At 55.0% G+C, this 24353-nt stretch overlaps 1 protein-coding gene across 6 annotated transcripts in view; it reads right to left on the bottom strand.

The window, feature by feature from the left end:
• Nucleotides 1-24353, bottom strand: part of ITPK1 (inositol-tetrakisphosphate 1-kinase) — a 164244-nt gene that overhangs the window by 118809 nt on the left and 21082 nt on the right. For all 6 annotated transcript variants that reach the window (XM_032622611.1, XM_032622612.1, XM_032622607.1 and 3 more), the window contains one exon: nucleotides 5681-5705. Coding sequence is in view for 2 of the 6 variants with exons in the window: in XM_032622608.1 (XP_032478499.1) it covers nucleotides 5681-5705 (25 nt within the window). In the remaining 4 variants the exon portion in view is untranslated. The remainder of the gene's footprint in view (nucleotides 1-5680; nucleotides 5706-24353) is intronic.

A 24353-nucleotide genomic window follows, 5' to 3' on the forward strand; every position in this document is an offset into this window, starting at 1 on the left:
CCTGAGGATGCCAAGGCTGGAGGTGGGCAGGGCAGCAGGCACGCTGTTCTCTCCGGATCTTCTTCCACTGAATTCAGCGTTGTCCTAGAAAGGGGCGATGGGGTCCAGGGATGGAGAACCCACAGGCTTCCGTCCCAAGCCTTCCCCACAGATCAGTCAGAGTGGAAAATGCTCCCAGGGGAAGGCGCCCTGCAAGGCTGATGCAAGCCTCCTGCCCAGCCCTCAGCAGAGCCCCAGGCCACAGATGACCCAAGTGGCCAAGGAATGTTTTCTCCCAACAAAGGTTCACTGGGTGGAAGGGCCGTGATGGCTGTGCCGTGCTCAACACTTGGTCACTTTAGCGCCTAGTTGTTTCGGGAGCAGCAGGGCCTCGGGGGCAGGTCCAGCCCTGACCGGGGCTGTGGGCTTGAACCTACCTCTCAGACGGGCTCTGTCAGGTGGCCAAGGCTCATCGCCACTAGCCAGGCTCACTCTTCCCTCCTCCAGGAAGGAAGCCTTCCTGACTTACCAGGCGGGGTAAGGACCCTCCTCCGTGCCTGTGCCCATGATCCCCACCACTTTGGCTCCTGGCTGCCAACTGCAGACTTCAGAGAGCTGCAGGGATGTGGCCTGGGCCCATGTGAGTCCCCAGCACCTGCAGCCTGGTACACAGCAGGCACCCAGTAAAGGTTTGCTGAATCCTGCTGCAAGCGGGGGGGGGGGGGAGGGGGGGCGCCCAGTCTTCCCAATCGGTACCTGCCAGTGATGAGGGGCCCTCACCTCATTGGCTCAGCAAGGCCAATTGTTAATGCCTGAAATGGAGGAGTCAAGGGGCCCTGTGCGTCCAGCACCCTCATCACAACAGTACAGAAGAGACAACTGAGGCAAACAGGTACCTGCGACAGTCACTGTCATGACAGGTAGCCCCTGAGGACACAGGGGTTGAGGGCATCTTGTCCCACTCTCCCCCTGTGCTCTAGTTGAGTCCCAACGCTGATCACAGAGCAGGACTTCCATTCCTCCCAGCCCTGCTGGACTCGGGCTTACCTGGAGCTTCTCATGCTACCTGAGCAGGTAACGGCAGGTGTTTATTATTATCAAGCATCACTTGGCCCAACAGACCCACGTTAGGAGAGGTCAGCTGGCCCGCAGACGAGCCCACCGCCAAAGCCTTTCTGAGTCTCAGACACACAGGCCCCAGAGGCCAAGTGGCCCAGTCTCAGCGGGGCCTCTGATGGCCTGAGAGCCGGCCTGCTGTCCCCCGCTCCAAGGCGGTGTCTGCCTCAGAGCCTGGTTCTGGGAAGCAAACGGGGTAACGCTCTAAAGCAGTGGCCTTCAAACCAAACCTCCCAAAACAAATGTTTAAACCTATATATCGATTTGCACGTTTTCAAGCTGACATCTAAAATTTCTCATTGTAAGTTTAAATACTTGTAGAGGATGTAATTTCCAACATAGTGTAAATATTAACATTTCAGAATAAAACTGTTACTGTTTCTCTTTTAAATGGATATAGTGGAATCTAAATACCATAGCGATTTGAGATCCACCATCATCCATCTTAAAATTACAGAATCGGGCGCTTCTTAAACACGTGGAAAGATAGCAAGGCTCCTTCTGCCTCCTCAAACTCCAATTTCCAATCCACACACCTCAGAGATGTTTCCACTATCAGTGTATTTCATGTTTGAAGGCCTTTCATTGATTAGTCTATCGTAGTATGAGGCCAAAAAAAAAAAAAGAGTATAAATGTCTTAATTTTTTAATTTCATGTGACCATAAAGCTCTGAGTGTCAAAAGTTTTCTTCTGGATTGAATTATTATTACTATTAGTACATAACTGATCAATATAACAGAAATATATTATAAATTTGTATAAGTAATAATCATAAAAATTAAACCTTATTAGAAATACATCTCAGAAGAGATGAATGGTAATTTTTAAAAAATTATTTCACATATCCAGAGATGACTATTACAGATTGCTAGAATAAAGCAGTGTTTATTATCAATTCTATCTCCATTTTTCAACTTTTATAGTGCTGAAACCACCTATTCAAATAAAATTTTAAAATGGAAAGGAAAGAGATTTACCATAGCAAATTCTCTGAATTCCTTTAGAATTATATGGCAAGAATTACAGTAATTTATTATCAAAACTCATTTTTAATGTTCTATCATCAGACAACTCAATCAGACCCTCTTTCAATTCTGTTGCAAGCAAAGAACTGGAACTACCTCACCTGCCCAGGATCCTAACAACCAGTCACATGGTGCCCAAGAAGGATGTATGCCCCGGGGTCACACATCACGTTCAGATCTGCCTGTGGGTAATGAGAGTGTGTGCTTCTCCCGTAGACAACCAGCTTCCAGTATGCCAGGCACGGTGCCAACTGCTTTACCCAAATTAATGCAATTTGTCCTCACAACAATCCCAGGGGAGAGGCACCACTATTATCCCCATTTTACAGACAGGGAGCCTGAGGCACCTGGGGGTTAGAAAACTGGCCCGAGGTCAGACGGTCAGAAACATGAACCCAGGCCATCTGGCTCCCACCCCCACTACGTGCACTGCCTCTGTAGAGATGGATGGAGGGCCGATGGGAGAGTTTACAAGCTCCTTCCCAAGCAGATCAGCTGTGGGAACTAACACATGAGGAGGCTGAAGATCTGCAAGAGTTACTTTCTTAAATGTGCTCCCACCCCCTCCTTGGAGAGGTTACACACAAATGCTTCCTTCCATTAAATGGCATCATTGCCTGGTATACAGTAGTGCCCAATAGATGTTAGCACCCATAGTGTCACTACTGCCGTTCAATAGCTGGAAGAACAGCTCTCGTGACCAAGACAAACACTGCAGGTCTTACCATCATTTTACAGTCTTGGTTCCTGACCCTAGGTCCCAGCATGCTTTTTTTAAATAGTAGCCAAAGGCCAGGTAATAACAGGTATGGAAGCATGTAGTAAACCGAGCCATCTATCAACATGCAGGGGAGACCCAGTTATCAGAAAAACCATGGGCTTTACAGACAAACCAACTGAACTTAAATCCAACTCGACCGCTTACCAGCTGAGTTCCCTGAGGGAAATCACAACATTCTGAACCTGTTTCCTAATCTCTAAAATGGACGTGAAACACCACTCACATTACCAGGTGGCTGCACAAAATGGGACAATGGCCTTCAGAGCACCTGACACAGGAAATGCTGGGTGGAGGCTGGTGGTATGCTTACTCTCACCCTCTTCAGTCACTGCCACCCAGTGACTGGCAAACGCCCATCTCCAGCAGCCAGTGGCCCACCAGCCTGGGGTCTGGTGCACAGAGGCTCGGCTGATATTGAAAAAAAAAAAAGCCAAGTGGCTTGGTTTCCAATTTTTGCAAAGAGCCTTTTCTCTACGTCTTGAAATTTCAAGTTCTCCAAACACTCGGGGATGCTAGGAGGAGGTGAAGAGAGAGGTGTCGTGGTGGGTTTTATTTTTAGATGTCGGCATGGAAAGCTTCCAGCCTGCCTTCACGCTGGTCCCCAGCTACCACTTCCTCCCTCCCTCAAGGCATCACCAAAATGAACAGTAGATGCATCAAAAAAGATTTCATAACTCTTCTTCTGCCTGGTACATTCTAAAACAATGGCTTCGGTTTCTCATTCTACCCACAAAGTGGATTAAAGGTTTTCATCTTCCCAGGAAGCCATGTAAAGAGAACACACTGACCCCTCGGTTGTTCCTCACATCCTGAAGCTCCAAGGCACCCTCTCCCATCCCCCCTCCTCTCCCCTCCCATGGGAGGGGTGGCATCCCACTGTGCTATAGTCCGGGATCTGGTGTGAACAGCAATCAGATATTGGGGGTAGAGGATATCTCTTCACCTTTTAAGCAGTGGTTGTTCGTAAGCACGCGAATTCATTTCCTCTAAAAACAGCTCCCAACAGAAATTTCCTCATGGACCCTGATGGGAGGCTGTAGCTAACCTCAGGGAAGCCCTTGGCCCTTCACACAGTAACCTCCAACGACCACTCCAACTATGGGTCTAGGCCTTGGTGGTGGGTATAGGAGCATCTACAAAGGATCTGGGGGCTTCCAAGGTAACCGTCAAAAAGGACTGAGAGACAAAACTAAGCCAAAGCATCCTGGAGCAGGAAACACCTAAGCTCCAGAATGACACAAATACAACTGCACCTCCTCTGCCCACTGTTGGACCCCTAGCAGGCGTTACCAATCGATCCCTGTCCTCAGCCATTCACAGATTTTAGAATCCTCCAGGCACCCACTCCTAATCAATCAGAAATGACGCTGAAAGCATACTTTTTAGTAGGCTTCAGACCTCCCCCTTTTGATGGATGGAGAAACTGAGGTCCACAGAAAAGCTCAGTGCAGATCATGAAACTGCAGAGCCAAGATAAGGCAGGATGAAAACTACACAGCTGCTCAGAGGCTTCTAGAAACTACCTCCTCTCCCAAAACAAGCCTCAGCCTTGGGGTGACAAGTTCAACACACAAGCTATGAAGAGCGAGGCCAGGAGGAAGAGCTCAGCAACCTACCGCAGATACTGTATCAGAGGGCCAGGCTCCCCATCGGCACTGAGGTAGCCCCGCCCTGGGTTACCCTTTCTGCAGCTACAGCTGGAAGAAGCGCTGCCAGCCGAGCTGCACAGACAGGCAGACTCACCCTGGACAGGGACAGAGAGGGCGACAGCAAGCACAACCAGGCCACCCTCGGGTCTCACCAAGACCCACTGCTACCTGCTGGGGAGCAGGCAAAACCTCTGGGGCAAATGTCACAGCCTGCCCCTGACCAAGAGCTGAGGGAATCGTCATGTCGACACAGAGAGCAGTGGCCCCCTTCCCATCCCCCGTGAGTTGTCATTGCCAGGACAAATGCAGCTGGCCAGAGGGATCCCCTGGCGTGACACACCCAACCCCACCCCCCCCACCCCCCCCACCCCCCGCCTCCCCACTCTCAGGCAGATCCAACCTCCAATGCAGTCCGAGCTTGTCATCTATTTTGGGCCCACAGGGCAAGCCCCACCGTGCCCCACCGTGCCCCACCGTGCCCCACCCAACCCCACCCCCCCAGGAGAGTCTCTCCAACCATCCTCCCTTCCCCAGTGAGCTCCTGACCCAAGTCCAACCCAGGGTGAGGCAACACAGGGGTCAGGAGCCCCCACTGACTCAGTCCACACTCCAGGGCCAGGGGTACATCGGGAGGATCAGATATGGCCACTGAGAGCAGAAAAGGGGTGACAAGGGGGAGGGGGACGAACCCTGGGCAGGGGGAGGAGCATCGGTGGAGAAGACGATACCACCCTCAGCCATAATACAAGAATGGTCCAGGGTAGGAGAAGGCCTGTCCCCAGAGCTCTAACAGCCGAAGCAGAGCCCCCGGGGGCTGGAGCTCCCGCAGCGGAGCCTGAGGACAGGCGATGGCTGGGTGGCTACGCCCCTCACCCGGCCCATCCCCACCCCCACCAAGGGCGCCACAACTCCCGCACCAGCAAAGCAGAGCAGTTCCTCAACCCTGACACACCGCCAGCTCCAGCTCGGTCCCGCTGGGGCGGCAATCACATCCATTGCACGGGGAGAGAAGTTAAAAACGAGAGCACGTAAGGAGAGGCCAAGCGCCCAGACTCTGCAGGGAGGGGGGAACACTGAGCGCTGAAGGCCCCCCCAGCTGAACAACGGCGAGGGTGTGGTCTGTACTCACCTGCACGACTTCTATCCCTCGCTTCCTGTGGAGAAAAACAAAGAAAACACAGGTTACTCCAGCAGGCAGGAAGCATCCTTCCAGAAACTTCACTAGGGCCAGCTGGAGGCAGAGCAGTGACGAGACTGCAGCTGCACCTCTCAGGCCATGGTCCCCAGAATGGCCTTGTTTTCAAGGGGGAGGTTTATGAACTCCTAGCCAGCCCTCAAAGCCACCTTGCGGCTGAAAGAGAGGGCTGGGTGCCCAGAGAAAGCTGGCTGGAGGCCACTCACGGCCAGCCGTTCCGCACACCAATCCCGGGGCCAAGGCTTCGGGGGCACAGCTCCAGCCTGGACCACCCCAAGACCCTCCCACCACCGATGGCCTTAACCCAACCCCCCAACCCCACTCCCTCCCGGGTCAGGTCGGACACCTTGGCCCAGTCCCTCAGGCCGGCCTCAGCCCATCCCACCACAGCCCATCCACATTCCCACGTGCAAGAGGCCCCAGGCCCTTCAGTCCTGCCTGGCTGCTTGTCCACTGCTGGCCATCTCTGCCCCACTGACATCCTGCCCGCCCTCTGAGCCTGGTTCAACCACCACGCTCCTCGCCAATATCCTTCCAGGCCTGGACTTCGCCTTCCCCGTGTCTCCCCACACAATCCCAGGGCCGCCGTGCTCCCACACACGTGCCCTCACTCACCCAACCCCATGGAGCCTGGGTTGGGGTCCGTGTCTCCAGAGGAGCACACAAAGGCTCCCTGCCAACTCCCCCACCCACAGCCCTTACTGCAAGCGGTTCAGGACACACAGGGCTGCGTGGCATCTCCAAGCCTCGGTCTCCACCCTCCATCCCAGGCTTCAGGATTCGGCTCCAACAGACACCCTCCCAGGAAGCCTTCCCAGACTCACGGTGTCCTCTCCCGGCCCGCACACGCCGGGTCAACTTGGGGCACCGCTTCCCAGCCCATGGTTCCGGAGCACCGACCGGCTGTCCCCTGGGGGCAGAGCGCGTGTGGACCGCAGACAGCACGCCAACAGCCCGGGCCGTGTGCGCTTTCCTGAGAACAGAGGCTGAGCCCCCACAGACACTCAGAGGAGGCTGTGATCAGGCGAGGTCAAGGCCTGGGGCTCTCTCGCCCTCACTCCCTCCTTGGAGCAGGGTCTGAGGCAAGTTCGCTGTGCGCCCGCCTGGCATCCAGACGCCCCTGAACATAGATACAGGAGCCGCAGCTCGGTTCCTGTGCCTGGCTTGGCCCTTGGGGGACAATACAGATGAAACAGCCATGGTTCGGGCCCCCGAGAGCCTCACGGCCTAAGGGAGGAGGCGACACAAAGCCCCAGGGGAACCTCCAGGCCACACAGCACAGCGGGGGCGACACCCGCCAACCCTCACGTCTGTCACTGAGCTCCTCCAACAAGCATTTCCCAGCACCTTCCGAGCACCAGGGCACAGAGTGGAAACTCAGAAGGAGGCCACCACGTAAGACCGCAAGACACAGCAGGAGGTGACCAGGTCACACTGCAGGACGTGCCCGGCTGCCTGCACCTCCACACGCAACACCTCCCAGGACCCCGGGCCCCGAGGAACCCCATCTGAAAACCACAGTAGTTGATGCTTTCAGGGTCCTCGCCGTCACCCAGCTTTCTCTGCAGTTCTGGAAGGAATGGCAGCCGATATGCATCTGCTTCCACGATTTCATGAGGGGACGGGCTGGACACGACAGCACCGCCCTGGGCCACCAGAGCCCACGGCAGGGGGACAGACGGCGTCACTTAAAACCCATGTCACATCCAGGCGTCAGCTCACAACCCACACCATTCATTTCTGAGCCCTGTGGACACCCCAGAGCCCCTGCCTCATCCCCAGACCGTCCTGGCCCCAAGGGAGCATCAGTGACGGTAACCCGCCATGGTCACGTGGCCTGTGACTGCGACGGGCTAGGCTAGGCTCAGCGTGCCTCCTCACCCTGCCCGCCCCCATCCGCAGCCCTGGATGGGGATCTTCAACAGCTGAGGGGGGAGCCTCAGGGGACGAGTCTCGGGGACAGACAGACGGCCTGCAGGAGGCAGGCCCGTGTGTAGGTGACCCACACCAGGTGGAGAGGGCTTCTGCCAGGCCCCGGGCCCGGCCTGGCTTCTCCCTCCAAGTTAATTCTCTCGGCATCCAGGTTATCCCGGCGTGTGGCTCTCGTGTCCTTAGGAAGGCGGCTGCGGTCACTTCCGATCCATCCACATCAGACATCAGCCCAGACAGTTCCCACCCTCCTTACCCCTGTCCTACGAAACAAACAGGACTCTAACTTTGAAAACAGATGGAACATGTAAAATAAAAGAAACAAAAAAAGTGGTCTCGAGGACAGACTGACAACCTCAAGTGGGGCTGAGCTCCCAGGAGCCAGTGCAGTTTCTCTGCAGCTCAGAGCACCAAGAACAGGATAAACCGCATCTCTGGCAGAAAAGACGGGGCTCGGGTCCCCTTTCCACACACATCAGGCCACACGTACACCAGACGCCCTCGTGGTGAGAGGAGCTAAGGCCCACTGAGCGCTCGCAGCACGTTCCGCGGTGATCGCCCATTACTCTGACCGGCAAGCTGAGGCCCGACTGCCTCAGGAGAGCGGGTGCTGGCTCTGCAGCTGGGCTCCCCACACCACGCAGTCACGGCGCAGCTGGCTCAGGAGGTGCCAAGAGGGCAAGCCTGGTCTCCATGCCCCAGGGCCTCGGTGTAATGGGGAGCCTAGGGACACAAGCGGAAAACCACGTTCCCTAGGGTGGTGGGATGCCACGCACCCCATCACGTCGCAGTCACAGGCCACGTGACCAGGCCTGAAACCTCTGCAGAACAAAGGTACCAAGAATGTTCATTTCCCGAGCAGCGGGCTCCTGAAACCCGGGCCTAACCATAAAGTTCAGAAATTGAATCATGACACCAAAGGAGAAGCGAGAGGAGGGGGCGAAGGAGGGAGGGAGACGGGAGGGGGAGAAGGGAAGAGAAACCAAACCTGTCGTCAACTGAGTAAACTGCTCCTCCTGAAAACCCCAGCTCCCTGACCTCACCCCACAGACACACGTGAACGGGCAAAGCGTTTCAGGCTGCGGACGTTAACTGCCCCACTGCCCGAGACAGCAAAGGCCTGGCAGCGCCTAAACCCCCCAAGAGGGGCCACTAACAAACTACATGCTGTCAAAGGAATACTATGAAGCAGTTAAAAGAACAAGGAAGTGCTCCAGGCCCCACAATGCATTCGTCATCTCCAAGACACTGCTGCGGGAAAGCAACATGCAAACCCTGTGGGCCGTAGACAGTTATTTGGGTTAAGCACAACACCCAGGACAAAAAAGGCATGCTTGCATATATGCAGAACGAATCTGAAAGTACTACCAGAAAATAGTTGTGGCCTGGCCTCTAGTCAAGGGCAAGGGCAAAGGTGGCTGGGAGGTGATGTGAGGACACTTCGTTTTCACTGTGCACCCTCGTGCACTTCCTGAACTTTGCGCCAGGTGCCTCTAACACATGCCCCAAAACTAGGGAAGTTTGTATTTTTTCATTTTTTACAAAATGACAGTTGTCGGCATTCCCAGGGTCTGGCATAAAGTAGATGCCTGGTGAAGGCATGGGTCAATCGACCAGTTGATGGAGTGAAGAAGAGGAGCTCAGGGTTTATCTAGAAAAGCTCCCCTGTGCTGCTCAAAGAGGAGCCGCCATGACACCCCTTCCGGGGCCACTGGACTGTCACACATCAGAGCACCCAGTTTGGATGCTAAGCCCATTAAATACTTGGGCACCGGGGAAACAGATCGGGAGGGAACACACTGCAGTGTTAACTGTGGCTGCAGCAGTGAAGTGACGTGTGGTTCTTTTCATTTTCTGGTAGTTTCTAAGTTTTCGACAATGAGCATAGATACTACCTCTAAAATCATAGAAAAAGTAACAATAAAAGTTAAATAATTAAAGAATTTTACTTAAAACCTGCATCTCAAGAAAATGCAGGCTCTAAATTGTCATTTCCTTGATAAATATTGGATTAATAAGTTTTGGACAGAGGTGTACCTCACAACTCATAATATAAACCTGCTTTTCCAAAAGCTGGATATCCCATAAGGGAGGATCCATTTTGCAAAAGGGACCTCCCTCTCCAGACGACCAAGGAGAGCATACCCTTGGGGAATTTAAAATACTTACTTACAAAACGGAGTATCTCTTCAGGGGAGAAGACAGAGCAATCAGAGAAGGCTTCAAGGAGGAGGCGGCATTTGCCATTCGAACAAAAACTGAAGGGCAACTACAGACAGACACTGGGGAGAAGAAGTTAAAGAGGAATAACACGGGGAGTGTTCCCCCTTCCCAAAAGTCATCTGGGAGTGTGGAAGCATAAGCCCCACTGAGAGGGCAGGCGGGGGCGATGAGAAGTGGATACAAGATGCAGGCTGGGCACAGCCCAGGGGCCCAGAATGTCACCCCACAGGCCAGTGGGTTCCAAATGCCAGGAGAGATGACTAAGAATCACCCCTGGAACTTGTCAAAAATACTAAATTCAAGGTCCGGTCCCAAAGGCTCTGATTCAGGAGGCGAAGGGCAGGGTCTGAGAGGAACTCGGGGCTCGTCCAGCTCCCAGGTGTCCTCTGGAGCGGCCAGGTGTGGAACAGCTGCTCGTCCCCAAGGAGCAACTCCTGCCGCTTGAGGAGCAGTAGGACCAGATATGCCCGGGAAGGGGCGGGGGCCTGTTCGTTCAGGGGCAGCCCCTCCAGGTCTTGGGGACAGGAGTAGAGGTCACGAAAGAACCAGAGCTAGCTGTGATGCTCACAGTCTGGGTGCAGCAGGCTGAGAACACACGCCAGCACCAGGGACGGAGCGTAGCAGGAAGACGGTAACTTCTCCATTTTTTGACCGCAGTGGTGCCAGGAGGTGGTCAGAAGCCCCCACTGAGCTGAGCAAACAGTTCAGGCCTGTCTGGGAGGCAGGCAGACGTGGAAGAGGTGGGGGGCATCCCCACGAGGAGAACGCGGAACCAGACCCAACTGTACCTCGTGCCTCACTTTCCTCACCTGTCAAGCGAGGAGAATACTGGACCCCACCGCATAGGACTGCTGGGCCCACGCTGGGGCTGGGGGCCTGCTACTTCTTTTCTGCCCTGCCTTCCTGCCCTTTCAGAACTGCCCCTCCTCTATCCATGTGATTCTGATGGGCAAACAGAAAACCGAGGCACTGCAGCCCCTCCAGGGGTGGGCACGTGGCCTGGCACTTCACTTAGCTGCAGGATGAGTGCGGGACCCAAGCCAGACCAGCCCGGGGCCTTTCCAGGACGGCTCCTGGGGCAGTGTCAGCAGCACGAAGGGCACGTCCCGGAAACGTCAGGGGACACCATGGGCAGACTCTCAAGAAGGAGGCTACACCAGGAAAAAAGGCCAGCTCTCCCTTGCCAGAGGCCAAGGCCCCAATCCAGCCGGCCCAGAGCCTGCCCTCTCCAGACTTTCAGTTGTGGATTTTGAGTTTCTGTCACTGGCCACTGTCTTGCTCAATACAGCAGAGCTTAGTAAGTAAGAGCAGCACCCACTTCCTGAAGACAAAAATCACCCCAAATGACACGGTGTAGAGAGAGGGGGGACAAAACAGGACAGGAGTCCAGCGAAGAGGACCAAAAGCAAGAGGACTAGAAAAGAGCAAGGTCCCAGAAGCCAAGGAGGCACGATCACCCAGAGGCACCAGCCCAAACCACTCAGAGGCCACCATAAGGCCTGAGACTCAGCTGCCGGGTGTCGCACCAGGAAGGGTAACCAGGTACACATTGGGACACCAGCAGGCCTGCCTCACAGCAGAGCGGGGCCCGCGAAAACCAGCAGCAAGAACAGGACGTGTTGCTGAGCAGCCCCGGGTCTCAGCTTTCACATCTGTTAAATGGGTCTGACCCTTCCAGACCTTCCAGGGCAAGTATGAGAACCGAGGGCTGCGGGCAAGTGAAGCACATGCAATGGTGAGTCAGCAGGGTAGAGAGGATTAGGCCGAGACAGCGGTACCCTCTGACCAACACGGAGAGAAAAGTCCCGTGACAGCTGGGAGAATTCCAGGTGCTCTGAGAGAGCAGAGCAGCGACCAAAGAGTGAAGTCTGCCAAAAAGGGGGCCCTTGGGTTCATCAAGAATCGCTTTCTTGGGACTTCCCTAGCAGTCCAGTGGTTAAGAGTTCGCCTTCCAACGCAGGGGGTAGGGGTTCGATCCCTGGTCCGGGAAGATCCCATATGCCACGGAGCAACTAAGCCCGTGCATCACAACTACTGAGCCTGCGCTCTAGAGCCCGCGAGCCACAGCTACTGAGCCCGCATGCCACAACTACTAAAACCCGCGCGCCTAGAGCCCGTGCTCTGCAACAAGAGAAGCCACCGCAATGAGAAGCCCACGCACTGCAATGAGGAGTAGCCTCCGCTCTCCGCAACTAGGGAAAGCCCCCGCGCAGCGACGAAGACGAAATGCAGCCAAAAATAAATTAATTACTTAAATAAATTTAAAAAAAGAATTGCTTTCTCACGATATGCAAAGCCACAGCCACCTGCCTCCCACCCAGGCACAGCAGAGGGCTGGCCACAGTGCACAGCAGAGGAAGGATAATCCCGCTGGGGAGGGAGGCTGGCCAGGCTGCCTCAGAGCAATTTCACAGCAGAGGGGATCAACCCGGAAACACAGGTTTCCCCCACGCCAACAGGCAGGGAGAAAGAAGCTGCAGCTGCACCAGAGCTAAAAACCACTTAGAGACGGGAAGTGTGTAATTATATAAGTGGAAACCCAGGCACATTCACATCCCAGCCATTTGTAGCACAGCTTGGTAATCACCAGATTTCAGGAGCCCCGAATAACAGGCCCTTTAGCACCACGAGGCCTGCAGGCAAAGCCCCTGCCCCCGCCTCTCCCCAGCCTGCAGAAGGCAGGGCCTCGAAATGTCTCCCGAGGACTCAGGGTTCCCCGAATAGGCGGCTGGGCCTTCTCTTTCACCCGAGTGCGCAGAGGGACACGCTGTCCCCACCACCCCAAATGCCACACCGGCATCACCACCTAACCCACGCTCGAGGGCAGCTCCTTAGGAGCCCTCCTTGGCTCCGTCCTCCTCAGGGACCCCACACCCCAGCACAGAGCATGGATGTGAAGGACACCTGGCTCTGTGCCGCTGACCCCTGCTAGGCTAAGAGCTAGTAAAGTGGACATTAATGGTGACCACCAATATGACAGTTCTCCTCCTCCTGGGCACTCCCCTGGACAGACACACACACACACACACACACACAGGCTCACTCACTCAGCAGGCTAGGCATAGCCATGTGGCTTGCTTTGGCCAAGGAAATGTGCACAGAAGTGCCCCATGTCACTCCTGAGGAGAAGCAGTCGATGGCCAGTGGTCGGCTCTCCAGCCAGTCGTCCTGGTCGTCAGCAGCTGTGGGGGCACGGGGGGCACAGACGGCCCCCAAAGCCATCCCACACCCACTCCTGGAAAGAAACCTGGCTGGGTGGCTATGAAGCCAGGCTGGGAACCAGAAAAAACTCTATTAAGAGGACCTTCAGCTTAGCAGTGGTTCTCAACCAGGGCAATTTTGCCCCAAGGGGACATTTAGCAACATCCGAAGACATTTTTGATGGTCACACCTCGGGGAAGTGCTCCTGACATCCAGAGGGTGGAGGCCCTACAATGCACAGAACAGCCCTTAAACAGAGAATGATCTGCAACACAGTGCCGAGAATGAGAACAGCCGAGATGCAGAGGACCAGCCCTGGAGAGTAACGCAGGCCCAGAGGGGACTCTGAATGAGCTATAAAAAAAACCTCTTGTTGCAAACCTCTCAGGGATGTCTGTTATTGTAGCCTAACCGGGCCTAACCTGACTGATAAACGCTCCTTGAGGAATCGGGGCTTGTGCCCCCTGTCTACACCCCAAATTCCTAGCACAATACCCAGCACAAGGCATTTGGAGGTGCAGCACACAAGGCATCGGGGGTGGGGGGAGTAGCACAAGTCCCTCCCTTCATCAAACTCCCTCAAGAGAGACCCTATGCTACAAAAACACTCAGGCCTGACCTAAGTGTGTGCCTTTGCGCAAGCTGTTCCCTCTGCTGCAACGCCCCTCCTCCTCTGGCAAAGTCCTGCTCATCCATCAGGGGAAGCTCAGACATCATACTTGCCGAGAGGCTGTTCCCAGCCCCTTCCCTGGGCAGAAATAATGGCTCTTTAGCCACACAGCCATGGACACTTAAAAGACTGCTCTGTGCTCAGTTTTGGGCCGTGAGCCCCCGAGGTCTGAGAGTTTGTTCTTTATTCCAGTGCCCCGTGCCCACCACCGACACCCCCCACCTGGCAGGTACTCTGCAAGCACTTCCTGAATGAAAGAGGCTGACAGCCTCCAGTCCATCCCTGAGTGCCCCTGCCTGTCTGCGTCCTCGGCAGCCTGGTTCACTTGTCGATGGTTTCATAATTTGGATTTGTCTTCTCTCGGCAGTGCCAGAAATCGAAATGGCCCAATACAAAGGCAACATACAAAGAGAATTGTAAAGCCAGTGCAAACATCTGAATTGTTTGGACAGCTCCAAGAAAGAACCAGATAAACTGGAAGCTAGCATATGTCTTTTTTTCTTTGGGGGGGGGGCACGGGTGGGAGGTCAGGGGGAATGTAAAACCCTTCCCCTGACTGCACAGTCACCACCTCCGGTAACTGAAGACCTTCCCCCATACTAGGTGCCCCACCTGCAGGAGGTGGGCCAGAGGGTCCCGGCAGTGGCATGATCATGTCAGCATGTCCCTTCCGACCTAGAACGAGCCCAGGGGATGCCTGGAAGTGGCTTCTCCTCATGAACCCAGGATGTGGGCAAGAGGCAGAGCTAGTGACTCACCTTCCCGGCATCTCCAGGAAGAAAACAGAACCACCAGGGCCAAAAGGCATTTGCTATGGAGGCACAGGGGCTGAGGCACTTTAAAACCCCACCCCCTCAACTTTCAGGGTGGGGAAACTGAGGCATGGGTGGAGATTACCCAAGAATGTGTTCTGCTGCGTCCAAAGTGTCACGTTTCAGATTAGAAATCGCCCTGACTTTTCATCTGAAAATAAATGTTGAAATTCCCCTAACGCCGCCACTTTTCAATATAAAAATTCTCTACTTGAAATTCTTTTGAGGTCTTTCACTACCCTCTTGCAGGTGCTAAAATTTTTCCTTCTCATTATTAAGGATGGGCCCTAGGAGCGGGAGACCCACAGGGGCATCAGGAGGGGTTGGTTCCAGCGCTTTCCCCCACCCCCAGCCCCAGCAGTCAGTCGACCTGCCTCAGGGCTAATGACTCAGTCGGTTCTCTTCAGAGCAGTCTCCTATTCCCAGGAATGCGAAGTCTTTTTAACATCAGCCCAGTGAACAAGGTAAGCTCCGGCAGAAAGGGAGACAGGAACCCCTGTGCTGATATTTCTGCCCTTTGGACCCACTGGGGGAGGGAGAAGCCTGCCCAAGAAGTTCTGAATTGTTTTTAGCACCTATCCTCAAGGTGCCACACGCTCTCAAAATAACTGCACAAGCGTGTGTCCCAGGACTGCTTCTGGGACGCTGACACTCTTTCACAGGCTGCATTCCAGAGCAGATTAAATATCTCCATCCACCCAGATCCTGCTGCTAGCACTCCCTTACAATTGAAAGCTCCCTCCAGCCCGAGGGCTGGAATCCAAGACCAAGAGAAGGGTTCTTTGAGCCACCATGGTTGGGGCGGGGGTGGGAATCTCTGCCCTGCGCTGTGCTGGAACTCCAAACACAGGAGCACAGAGATCCCTGTCTGACTCTCTTCAGACATTTGCTGGCCACGGGGCCCTTGAACACAGCAAGCCCCTGGGCGATGGCGGTGAGCACGGGAAGGTTTCTGAAGACTGCTGCTTGAGCTGAGCCCCAGGAGTGGCCAGGAGGGGGGCTGCCAAGGCGTACCAGGAGAAGGCTGCCGCTACAGCTGGGGCAATGCCAGGGCCTCTGGGCACTGGGGTTCCCTGGGCCCCTCTGCCACGAGCACCAAGGCTGCTGTCACATCAAAGCAAAGGTGAGGTTAGCCCCATCCCCAATCTCTGAAAACTTAAACCACAAGCACCTTATTCAAATACTTCCCCAACCCCCAACTACTTTCAGGATAGGGGGTTGGGAAGACAGGCCCAGGGAGTCAAGGAACAACCTTACCCATTGGTCTGTGACTAAGAGCAGGGAGTCAGGGCCTGGCTCTGACCTTGACCTAGTCCCTCCTGACAGGTTCTGAAAAAGGCGGTGCATCAGAACAGTATATTCATTTCCTATTGCTGTTTTAACAAATTACTACAAAGTAGGGCTGAAAATAACACAAATGTATTCTCTTGCAGCTCTGGAAATCAGGAGTCTGAAATGCGTCAGCAGGGCCATGCTCCTTCTGGAGGCTCTGGGGAGAAATCATGCCTTTGCCGTTTCCAGTTCTAGAAGCTGCCTGCATTCCTTGGCTTGTGGCCACATCATTCTGACCTCTGCTTCTACTGTCACATCTCCCTCCAACCTTCCTCTTATAAGGTCCCCTGTGATGACACTGGGCCCTCCCAGATAATCCAGGATAGTCTCCCATCTCAAGATCCTTGACCTTAATCACATCTGCAAAGTCCCTTTGCTACATAAGGGACCATATTCACAGGTTCTGAGGACAACTGGGCAGAGGGGGACATTATTCTGTCTATCCCAACAACAAGGCTCTCGCAGCTCTGCCACTCCGGAATCTCAGACACTCTCTCAAAGTGCCCACGTGTGGGCTGGTGGCAGATTAAGACTTGTCCAGAGGTTCGCTGGGGGTCTCGACAGTCACCAAGGAGGAGGCTGGGGCTCAGCCCGCGCAGTGCCCGCAGGACTCCAAAGGGGCAATGGATATAACCAAACACTGACATGGGTCCCTGATGGGAAGAGGCACCCAGGGCCTGGGTGGCGAAGACCTAAGGCCCCAGGCCTGGAAGGCTTGGTTGTAAATTGGGGGAAGGGGTGATATTCCTGACCCTTGAGTCCACCTCAAGGTCTATGAGAAATGCCCAGACCACCTAGGCCTCCCCACCCTCCGCTCCAAGGCCACCTGGCTCCAGCGAAGGCCACAGCTCCAAGCTGCCAAGTGGATGCAAGAGACACTCTCCAAACTGAGGCGTTTGGAGCCTGAGCCCAGCACCTAGGCACACCGGGGCCAGAGAGGGCCTGCAGAGCCCCCTTTCACAGGCCCGGGGTATCAGGCCCTGCCCCCTGCCCACTTCAGATGCACTGAGCAGCAAACTCTAGAAACAGGCAGTGGCTTCATCTGGTGCCTCTGAGACCCTCAAATTTCAGGGAAGGTTCCAAAGGCCTGGATACAACCCAAACAAATGATTGGCAACACCTGTAATTCCTGAGCCCCTCATGCCCCACTCAAGGAAAAAGGGGATCGACGAAGAGGCAGGGGTAGGAGGCAGGGCCCAGGAGGGGCTATGAGATGGGCAACAATGGCCACTTAGCATTCATTTCAAAGGCTGCATTAGGGGGTGTGACTGTCCTATTTCTTCCAGTGAGGACGTTTAGAGAGGTTAAGGAACTCACCCAAACATTATGCTAAGTGAAAAAAGCCAGAGAGAGAAGGACAAATACTACATGGTATCACTCCTAAGTAGCATCTTAAAAAAAAAAAAAAATCAAACTCAAAGAAACAGAGAACAGAATGGTGGTTTCCAGGGGCTGGGGGTGGGGGTGGGGTCAGGAGGAAATGGGGAGAGCTTGGTAAACAGACAAACTTTCAGTTATCAGAAGAATATGGTCTGAGGATCTAATGAATAATACAGCGACTATAGTTGACAATACTGCATTATATAATGGAAAGGTGCTGAGAGTAGAACTTCACTGTTTTCACCAAGAAAAGGAAGGGGAGTAAATGTGTGAGGGGATAGATGTGTTAATTAACTCAATTAATCCTTCCACAGTGTGGAATATCGAATCATCACACTGTATACTCTAAATATATTACAATTTTGTCAACTATACCTCAATAAAGATGGAAAAAATACATATGTATTGCAAAAAGAAAAAGAAAGAAAGAAAAGAAAAGGAACTCACCCAAAGACTCACAGCAAACAAGCCACAGCAGAACCACAGTCTAAGGTCTGGTCTGTCAGCAAAGACCATCCTTGCCCAGCGATCTATGAGGGTGCGGGTCCAGCCAGGTCTGCTAGGGGTGAAGCTTCTGGGAGTTCCGGAGGAGGAACTGTTCTGGACAGACCTGCCTCTGCTTCCCCACCCAGCCCAGCCACCGCCCCAAGTCTGGGCTGAAATCCTTCCTCAGACCCCTGACCCCCAGGAGCCTGGAGGAGGGGTGTCGTGGCCCCTGGGAGGCCTGAGGAGCTGTGACTGGCCACAGGCGTCCTGAGACCACTGTGCAGTGGGGACAGGACACGCCTGGGTCATCCAAGGCCCAGAAGCAAGGGGAGCCAGCATGCCTGTCTTCCCCCCTCCAAGGGGCTGACAGCTCCTTCTGGCCACCGTGTCACCTGAAATCCTCACCTTCCAAGCAGGAGGAACCCCTCCTACAAAGCAGAGGGACAAGGAGGCAGATTTTGGCTCAACTGTAGGAGAGGCTGCCGGCTCCCCAAGGAAGGCTGTCCAGGCAGGTGGCGACTGCCCCGTGGTGGGATGGACTCAAGCCAAGGCTGGCTGCCCGTGTCACAGAGGGGAGACAGGTACATGGGGAAGGGGATGGGGCTAACGTCTTAGGAGGCCTTCCCCATCTCTAAACGTTTCTGGCCCCCAAGGAGAAGGAGCAATTGTCCCCCGAGGAGGACAGAATGAGTCCGAGGCCTCAGAGGGCCCCACCACCAAAAGCTGAAGCCCAGAGCCTCCTCCCTGCAGGCAGGCACATGCCCCACCTCTTCCTGCCTGGCCTCCCACCCTGCCAGGCTCTGCAGCTGGGAGCCATGGCAACAGGCCCCAAACAGCCCAAGAAATCCCTCCGAGAGCCCCACGCAGGGTGTCACAGCAGCCGCCAACCCGAAGCCAAGGGCCGGGGCCCTGGGCAGAAGTGAGAAACACCAAAAAGAGGAAGCCCCGAGTCCAGCCAGAGGAGAAGACCGCTTCAGTGCCAGCAAAGGACAGCCTCCCTGCCCCAAGAGACACAGGCCTCCGTCCCGAGGGCCACCAGGACCATAGGCCACCATCCTGCCGACCCCGCCCACCCCCCAGGGGTCCAGCCTGTGACCCTCTACATCTAAGACGTGACTCATCACCCCCCTGCCCCCCACTCCTTCAGCTGCCCTCGCCACACCCCCAGCATTCAAGACCTCTGCAGCAGGTGCCCACCTCCTCATGCACCCCGTCTGCTCCCAGCACACCTGACTCCGTGTCCTCTCCCACCTGCCCACGCTGGAACATCCCCACCCCTGCCCACCATCCACAGCACTGGAAGCCTCTTCCTCACACAGAGGGCAGCCCAAGAAGAAGGTGGCTGAGGAGCCCAAGGAGATAAACCCCAGCTGGAAGGGCCAGTAAAGAGTGCCTTCTCCTGACCTGGGTGTCCCCTTACGTGAGGACAATGCACTCAGCCCACTCTGTTCTAGTCCTTGTTGGGGAGTGGGGGGCCCGCTTCCCCGAGTCAGGACGTTAACCTGCTGGACAATTCTCCAGGAATGACCTTAACTGCCAGGATAAGAACTCAAGATACAGAAGAATGGGTCCAATTTGCAGGAGGTGGGGAGAGGAGGCTGTCAATTTTTTCTTTTTTTTTTTTTTTTTTTTAGGCCAAGGTTTTCTTAAACCAGATTCTTCCTGATGGCTTGCTTTCCATCCAAGGCATTCTTTTACTCATTCATTTCATGCCTATTTCTTGAGCACCTACCACATGCCCAGCATGGTGGACACACACAGTCCTCAAGGAGCTTACAGCATAGAGGGGAGGGTGAACAAGCAAACAACTGAAAGTACAACAAGCTGTGACATGTTCTGAAAGGAACACTCGAGGGACTGACAGAGAAGAGGGGACTGTGCTGAGATCAAAAGGCTGAGGAGCAGCCAGATGTGTGGTGGGGGGAAGAGCCTGCAAAGCAGCAGGAACAGCATGTGCAAACGTCCTGAGGTAGAAGGAGTTTACAGCAGCTGAAGAACTCAGAAAAGATCATGGAGGCTGAACCATGGTGAGGATCGAGAGGGGTAGGAGGTGTGTCTGGGGCCCTGAGGGGCTGCTTTTGTTCCATTTGCTTCCCTGAGCCAAAAAGTTTTCTTTCTGCTTAAGCTCATCTGAATTGGGTTTTCTGTCACTTGCATCCACAGAATCTTGCAACATCCAAACCAACACATCATATTCTATCACCTTCTCCACCAGCCTGGGCCTCAATCTTGAAAGCAAACACTCCCACCCATCCAGTCGCCCAAGCCAGAGCCTGCACCACCCTCCACTTCTCTCCCGCTGCCCCATCAGTCACCAAAGAAAGGTTTCATTTGGGCCTCTAGACAGCCAAGGGCTGGTGGTCCCTCTCCCAGGGAGGTGGCCTACTGCATGCTGGGAGGAGGGGTAGGAAGAGAAAAGCAGATGGTCTCTTGGCTGAGGGAAAAAGAGAACCCCCAATAACACTGGCCAGCTGATTGCATATAATTATGAAAGAAAAACGTTATTTAAAATTAGCTTCCCAAATGCGAATATAATTTCAAGCATCCCTTGCAGTGGGGATACAATGTCAGCCCAAGGAATGTTTTACCACCAGCACAGATCGTTCAGGCCCCTGAAGGCAAAAAATAACGAAGCCAACAGGGGCACCAGTGCTCCCCGAGAAGCACTCCCAGCTGCCCAGGGGAAGCACCAGCCCAGGAAACCCAGCCCAGAAGCAGCCCGGCTCCCCTCCACATCTGGCTCAGGGCCCTCCCCAAGAAGGCAAGAGGCATGTCTTTCTTCTTTTTTTCTCTATCTTTAGGGTCTTTGATGTTCAGGCTCAAATCCCAAGAGCAGCCAGTTAATAATAACAAGGACAGCTTCAGTCTCTGTATACCTCCTACACCCAGGTGCTCTACTCTGTGCCTCAGTCTTCCCATCTGTAAACTGGGCGTGACAATGGAGTGTAATTCACAGCGTGCTGAGGACTGAATGACGCCCGGGCAGCCAGTCAACAAGCCTCCCTCTCCCACTGAAGCCTCAGAACAGCACTGCCGGCTCTACAGACGTGGAACCTGACCCTCAGAAAGGCTACACGAGCTCTTCGGCTAGTGGCTGAGGAGCAGGGATGCAAACCCAGTTCGGCCTGAGTCCAAACTCCTCAGTGTGCCCCTCCTGGCAGAGCTGCCAGGCCAGCGTGCACTCTGACCTCAGCCCGCAGCCCGGTTCTCCCCAACCTTGGCACACTACCCTCTTCGGGACTCTGGGTTTTAAAACGCCACGGGCTCTGGCTGGGCGGCTGACTTCCACTATTCCGCTCTCTCCCCAGGGGATGCCTTTTAGCTCTGGGCCCTCTGCCTCCTAAGGTCCCCCCATTTAATACACAAGAACCAAGGCCCAGAACTGAGAGGAACTTGAGGTCACAGGGAGGTCACACCCAGGATAAGCCTGGAACTCAGGAGGTGGGGGGCACCACACTGGCATCCCCAGTCCGCTCCAGCACCCAAGGAAGGGAAAGGCTATAAGAGCCCCATTTCAAAGATAAGAAAATCGAGGTTTGGAGAAGTATAAAGGGATAGGTTCAGGGTCTCCAACAAGGGCACAGGAGAGCCATGACCCCCAGGTCAGAGAACCAGCCACACGGAGTGCCCACAAGCACACTGCCATGCGGGCCTCGACGGATGTGTGAGGGCAGTGCGCCACCAGAGCGGCCACCAGAGCAGGCCAGACCCACACCTGGTGGCTGGGTGGCAACAAAGCCAGCCTAGCAGTGGTTCTCACTGGAAGCAATTTTGTCTCAGGGGACATATGGCAATGCCTGGAGACATTTTTGGTTGTCACAATGGGGCGAAGGGGTGGCACCCAGTGGCTGGAGGCCAGGGATGCTGCTACATCCCACAATCCACAGGACAGACCCTAACAAGCAGAAGGATCCAGCCTGAAATGTCAATCGTACGAAGGCTGAGGAACCCTGAGCTACAGAAATCTGTGAACAAGGATTTGGACCTTCCTGGACATGGGGTTGGTTCAAAACAACAAGACTTTCAAATAAATAAATATGCATATGTGTGTGTGTATTTATGTAAATATGGATATAGGTATGCACACGTGTTTTGCTTGCATTTGCTAGAATATCCTGGAGGCATAAAAAACTAGGAACAATTCCAAGGGGGAAGCTAGGGGTGAAGGGGCACAGCCAGGACGAGACCCTTTGCACTCTAAGTCCTTTCTTGCCTTTCGATTTGAATCGTGTGACTATACTGTCTATTTCAATACATTTATATCCTCTGAAAATAAAAAAAAATAACACTTCCCTGCATGTAGAGTCTCTTTCAACTATCCAGCCTCTGGTTTGAAAGCCTCTGGAGCAAGATGACCTGAGATCAGCCATCCCAAATGTCTTCCTGACAACCCCGTGACTAGATCCTGGATTCAGATGCCCACAGAGGCACAAGGACAAACCCCAGAGAGTTCCACACACCCCCTGACCTGCCCCTCCGAGCCTGTCCCCACAGGGCAGGGCTCCCCACCCCCAGCTCTCTCCTCTTCACGCTTGCCACCACCTGTTGCCCCCAAAATGACGCTCATAAAAGCAGGACTCTCTTTACTTCTTTTTTTAAAAATTCATTCTTTCATTCATTTATTTATTTATGGCTGCGTTGAGTCTTCGTTGCTGTGCGTGGGCTTTCTCTAGTTGCGGCGAGCGGGGGCTACTCTGCGTTGCGGTGCGCAGGCTTCTCACTGCGGTAGCTTCTCTTGTTGCGGAGCACAGGCTCTAGGCACGCGGGCTTCAGTAGTTGTGGTATGCAGGCTCCAGTAGTTGTGGCACGCAGGCTCAGTAGTTGTGGCTCGTGGGCTCTGGAGCGCAGGCTCAGTAGCTGTGGCGCACGGGCTTAGTTGCTCCGTGGCATGTGGGATCTTCCCGGACCGGGGCTCGAACCCGTGTCCCCTGAACTGGCAGGTGGATTCTTAACCACTGCGCCACCAGGGAAGTCCCAGGACTCTCTTTACTTTCACGACCCACAGCCGTGCATCTATGGACTCAATGCCCACTTCCTGACCCGGTAGGCAGATGAACAAGCACCCAAGTCTGGGGGGCAGGCCCGACCTCATTCACAGAGGACAGGCCCCCCCGGTTCTGGAGCCCCAGAGCAGAGCTGCCCACTGCTCTCAGTCCTTCGCAGGAAGTCCTCTAGACCTTCAACCACCCCAGTGAGGAACCTGAGTGCAATGAACACCCCAAATCCTACACAACTTCCTCCCCCTGCTGCCCCTACATGGTCGGGCCTTGGCCTAACTCTCCCTCCCCTCCCCCAGCCCCACAGCCAGGGGTCAGCAGGTTTCCACACAGTGCTTCTCAGGCGTGAGTGTGTAACGTGCACAGGCACCTCCCGAGGACCCCGCCACAAAGCAGATTCTGCTCAGCGGGCCTGGGGCAAGTGGGCTCCTGCCACACCCTGAGCATGAGGTCCTCACGCGTCCCCAGCCACCAGCCCAGTTCACTGCCATCTGCCACCGCACCCTCTGGACCCCCGTCACCTCTCGCCTGGACAACCATGGGTGCCTCCCCCTCCCCACACCCAGAGCCCACCTCTGATCTGTCCTCCATGGGAGCTGGCCAGTGGCCCACCTCACATGCCTGCTGGGGCTCCCACAGCCTTCGGGACAGGCCCAGACTCCTGCAGGGATGGCTCACGGGGTCCTGTGCCACCTGACCTTGACTCAAGCCTGCCCCAAATGCCAAGGTCCAGATGGACTGGATGGCACTGGGCTCCTGGGACGCTCCCTCCAGCGTCCATGGCCTCACTCCACCCCTCCCAGCAGGGAGGCTCTGGGGGTCACCCAGCTCTAACCCTGAGGGGTCCAGTAGAGGTCACTTAGCCTCAGCAAGTGTCCAGCCTCTGTTTCCTCCCTGGTTCAGGCCTGAGGGCCTGTGGGGTCTCCTCCTCCCCGCTTCCCGGAGGCTGGGGGAGGGGGAGAGGGAGAGGGGGGCAGGGGGCGGGGTTGCCAGGCAGGGGACAGAGGCAGACAGAGGAAGGTAGCTGCTCTGCGCTGCTTCCCAATGAGAAAGAAAGGAAACAAGCAGCAGGGCTGTATCTGTCGGTCTGCTCTGGAAACTCATCTGTGCCCACAGCTCAGAGGAGGCTAAGAGGGATGTCCCCCCACCCCTGCACACCACCCCTCGCCTAAATCAACAAGAGGCTGTCAGACGGGCTCGCCCTCCAGGACCCCGTTTAAAAGCCACCATTTCATCATCAAGTGCTTGCCATGTGCTAAGTGCCATCCGTGGACCTCTTGTCCACCCACTGGCCCTGCAAGTTGGGGGACTGTCACCATCCCCAAGAGAAGCTTAGGGACTTGCACGGACCTCCCAGCAGGGCAGCCAGAATCTGCGCCGGGGGCGGGGGCGGCGGGGAACCTCCAGGCTCCTCACCACACCTGTTCACCTGCGCAGCCATACCTGCCGCTCACAGAGTGGGGATGCGCATCAGAGGTGCTCCTTCCCCTGTACCCCACCTCACTGCTCTCTAGAGGCTCATCAGCCCAGGCTTCCAGTGGCTCTCTGCAGCCCCCATCTGCCCCTGACCCGACATG

Source organism: Phocoena sinus, chromosome 2 (assembly GCF_008692025.1).
Source record: "Phocoena sinus isolate mPhoSin1 chromosome 2, mPhoSin1.pri, whole genome shotgun sequence".
NCBI lineage: Eukaryota > Metazoa > Chordata > Mammalia > Artiodactyla > Phocoenidae > Phocoena > Phocoena sinus.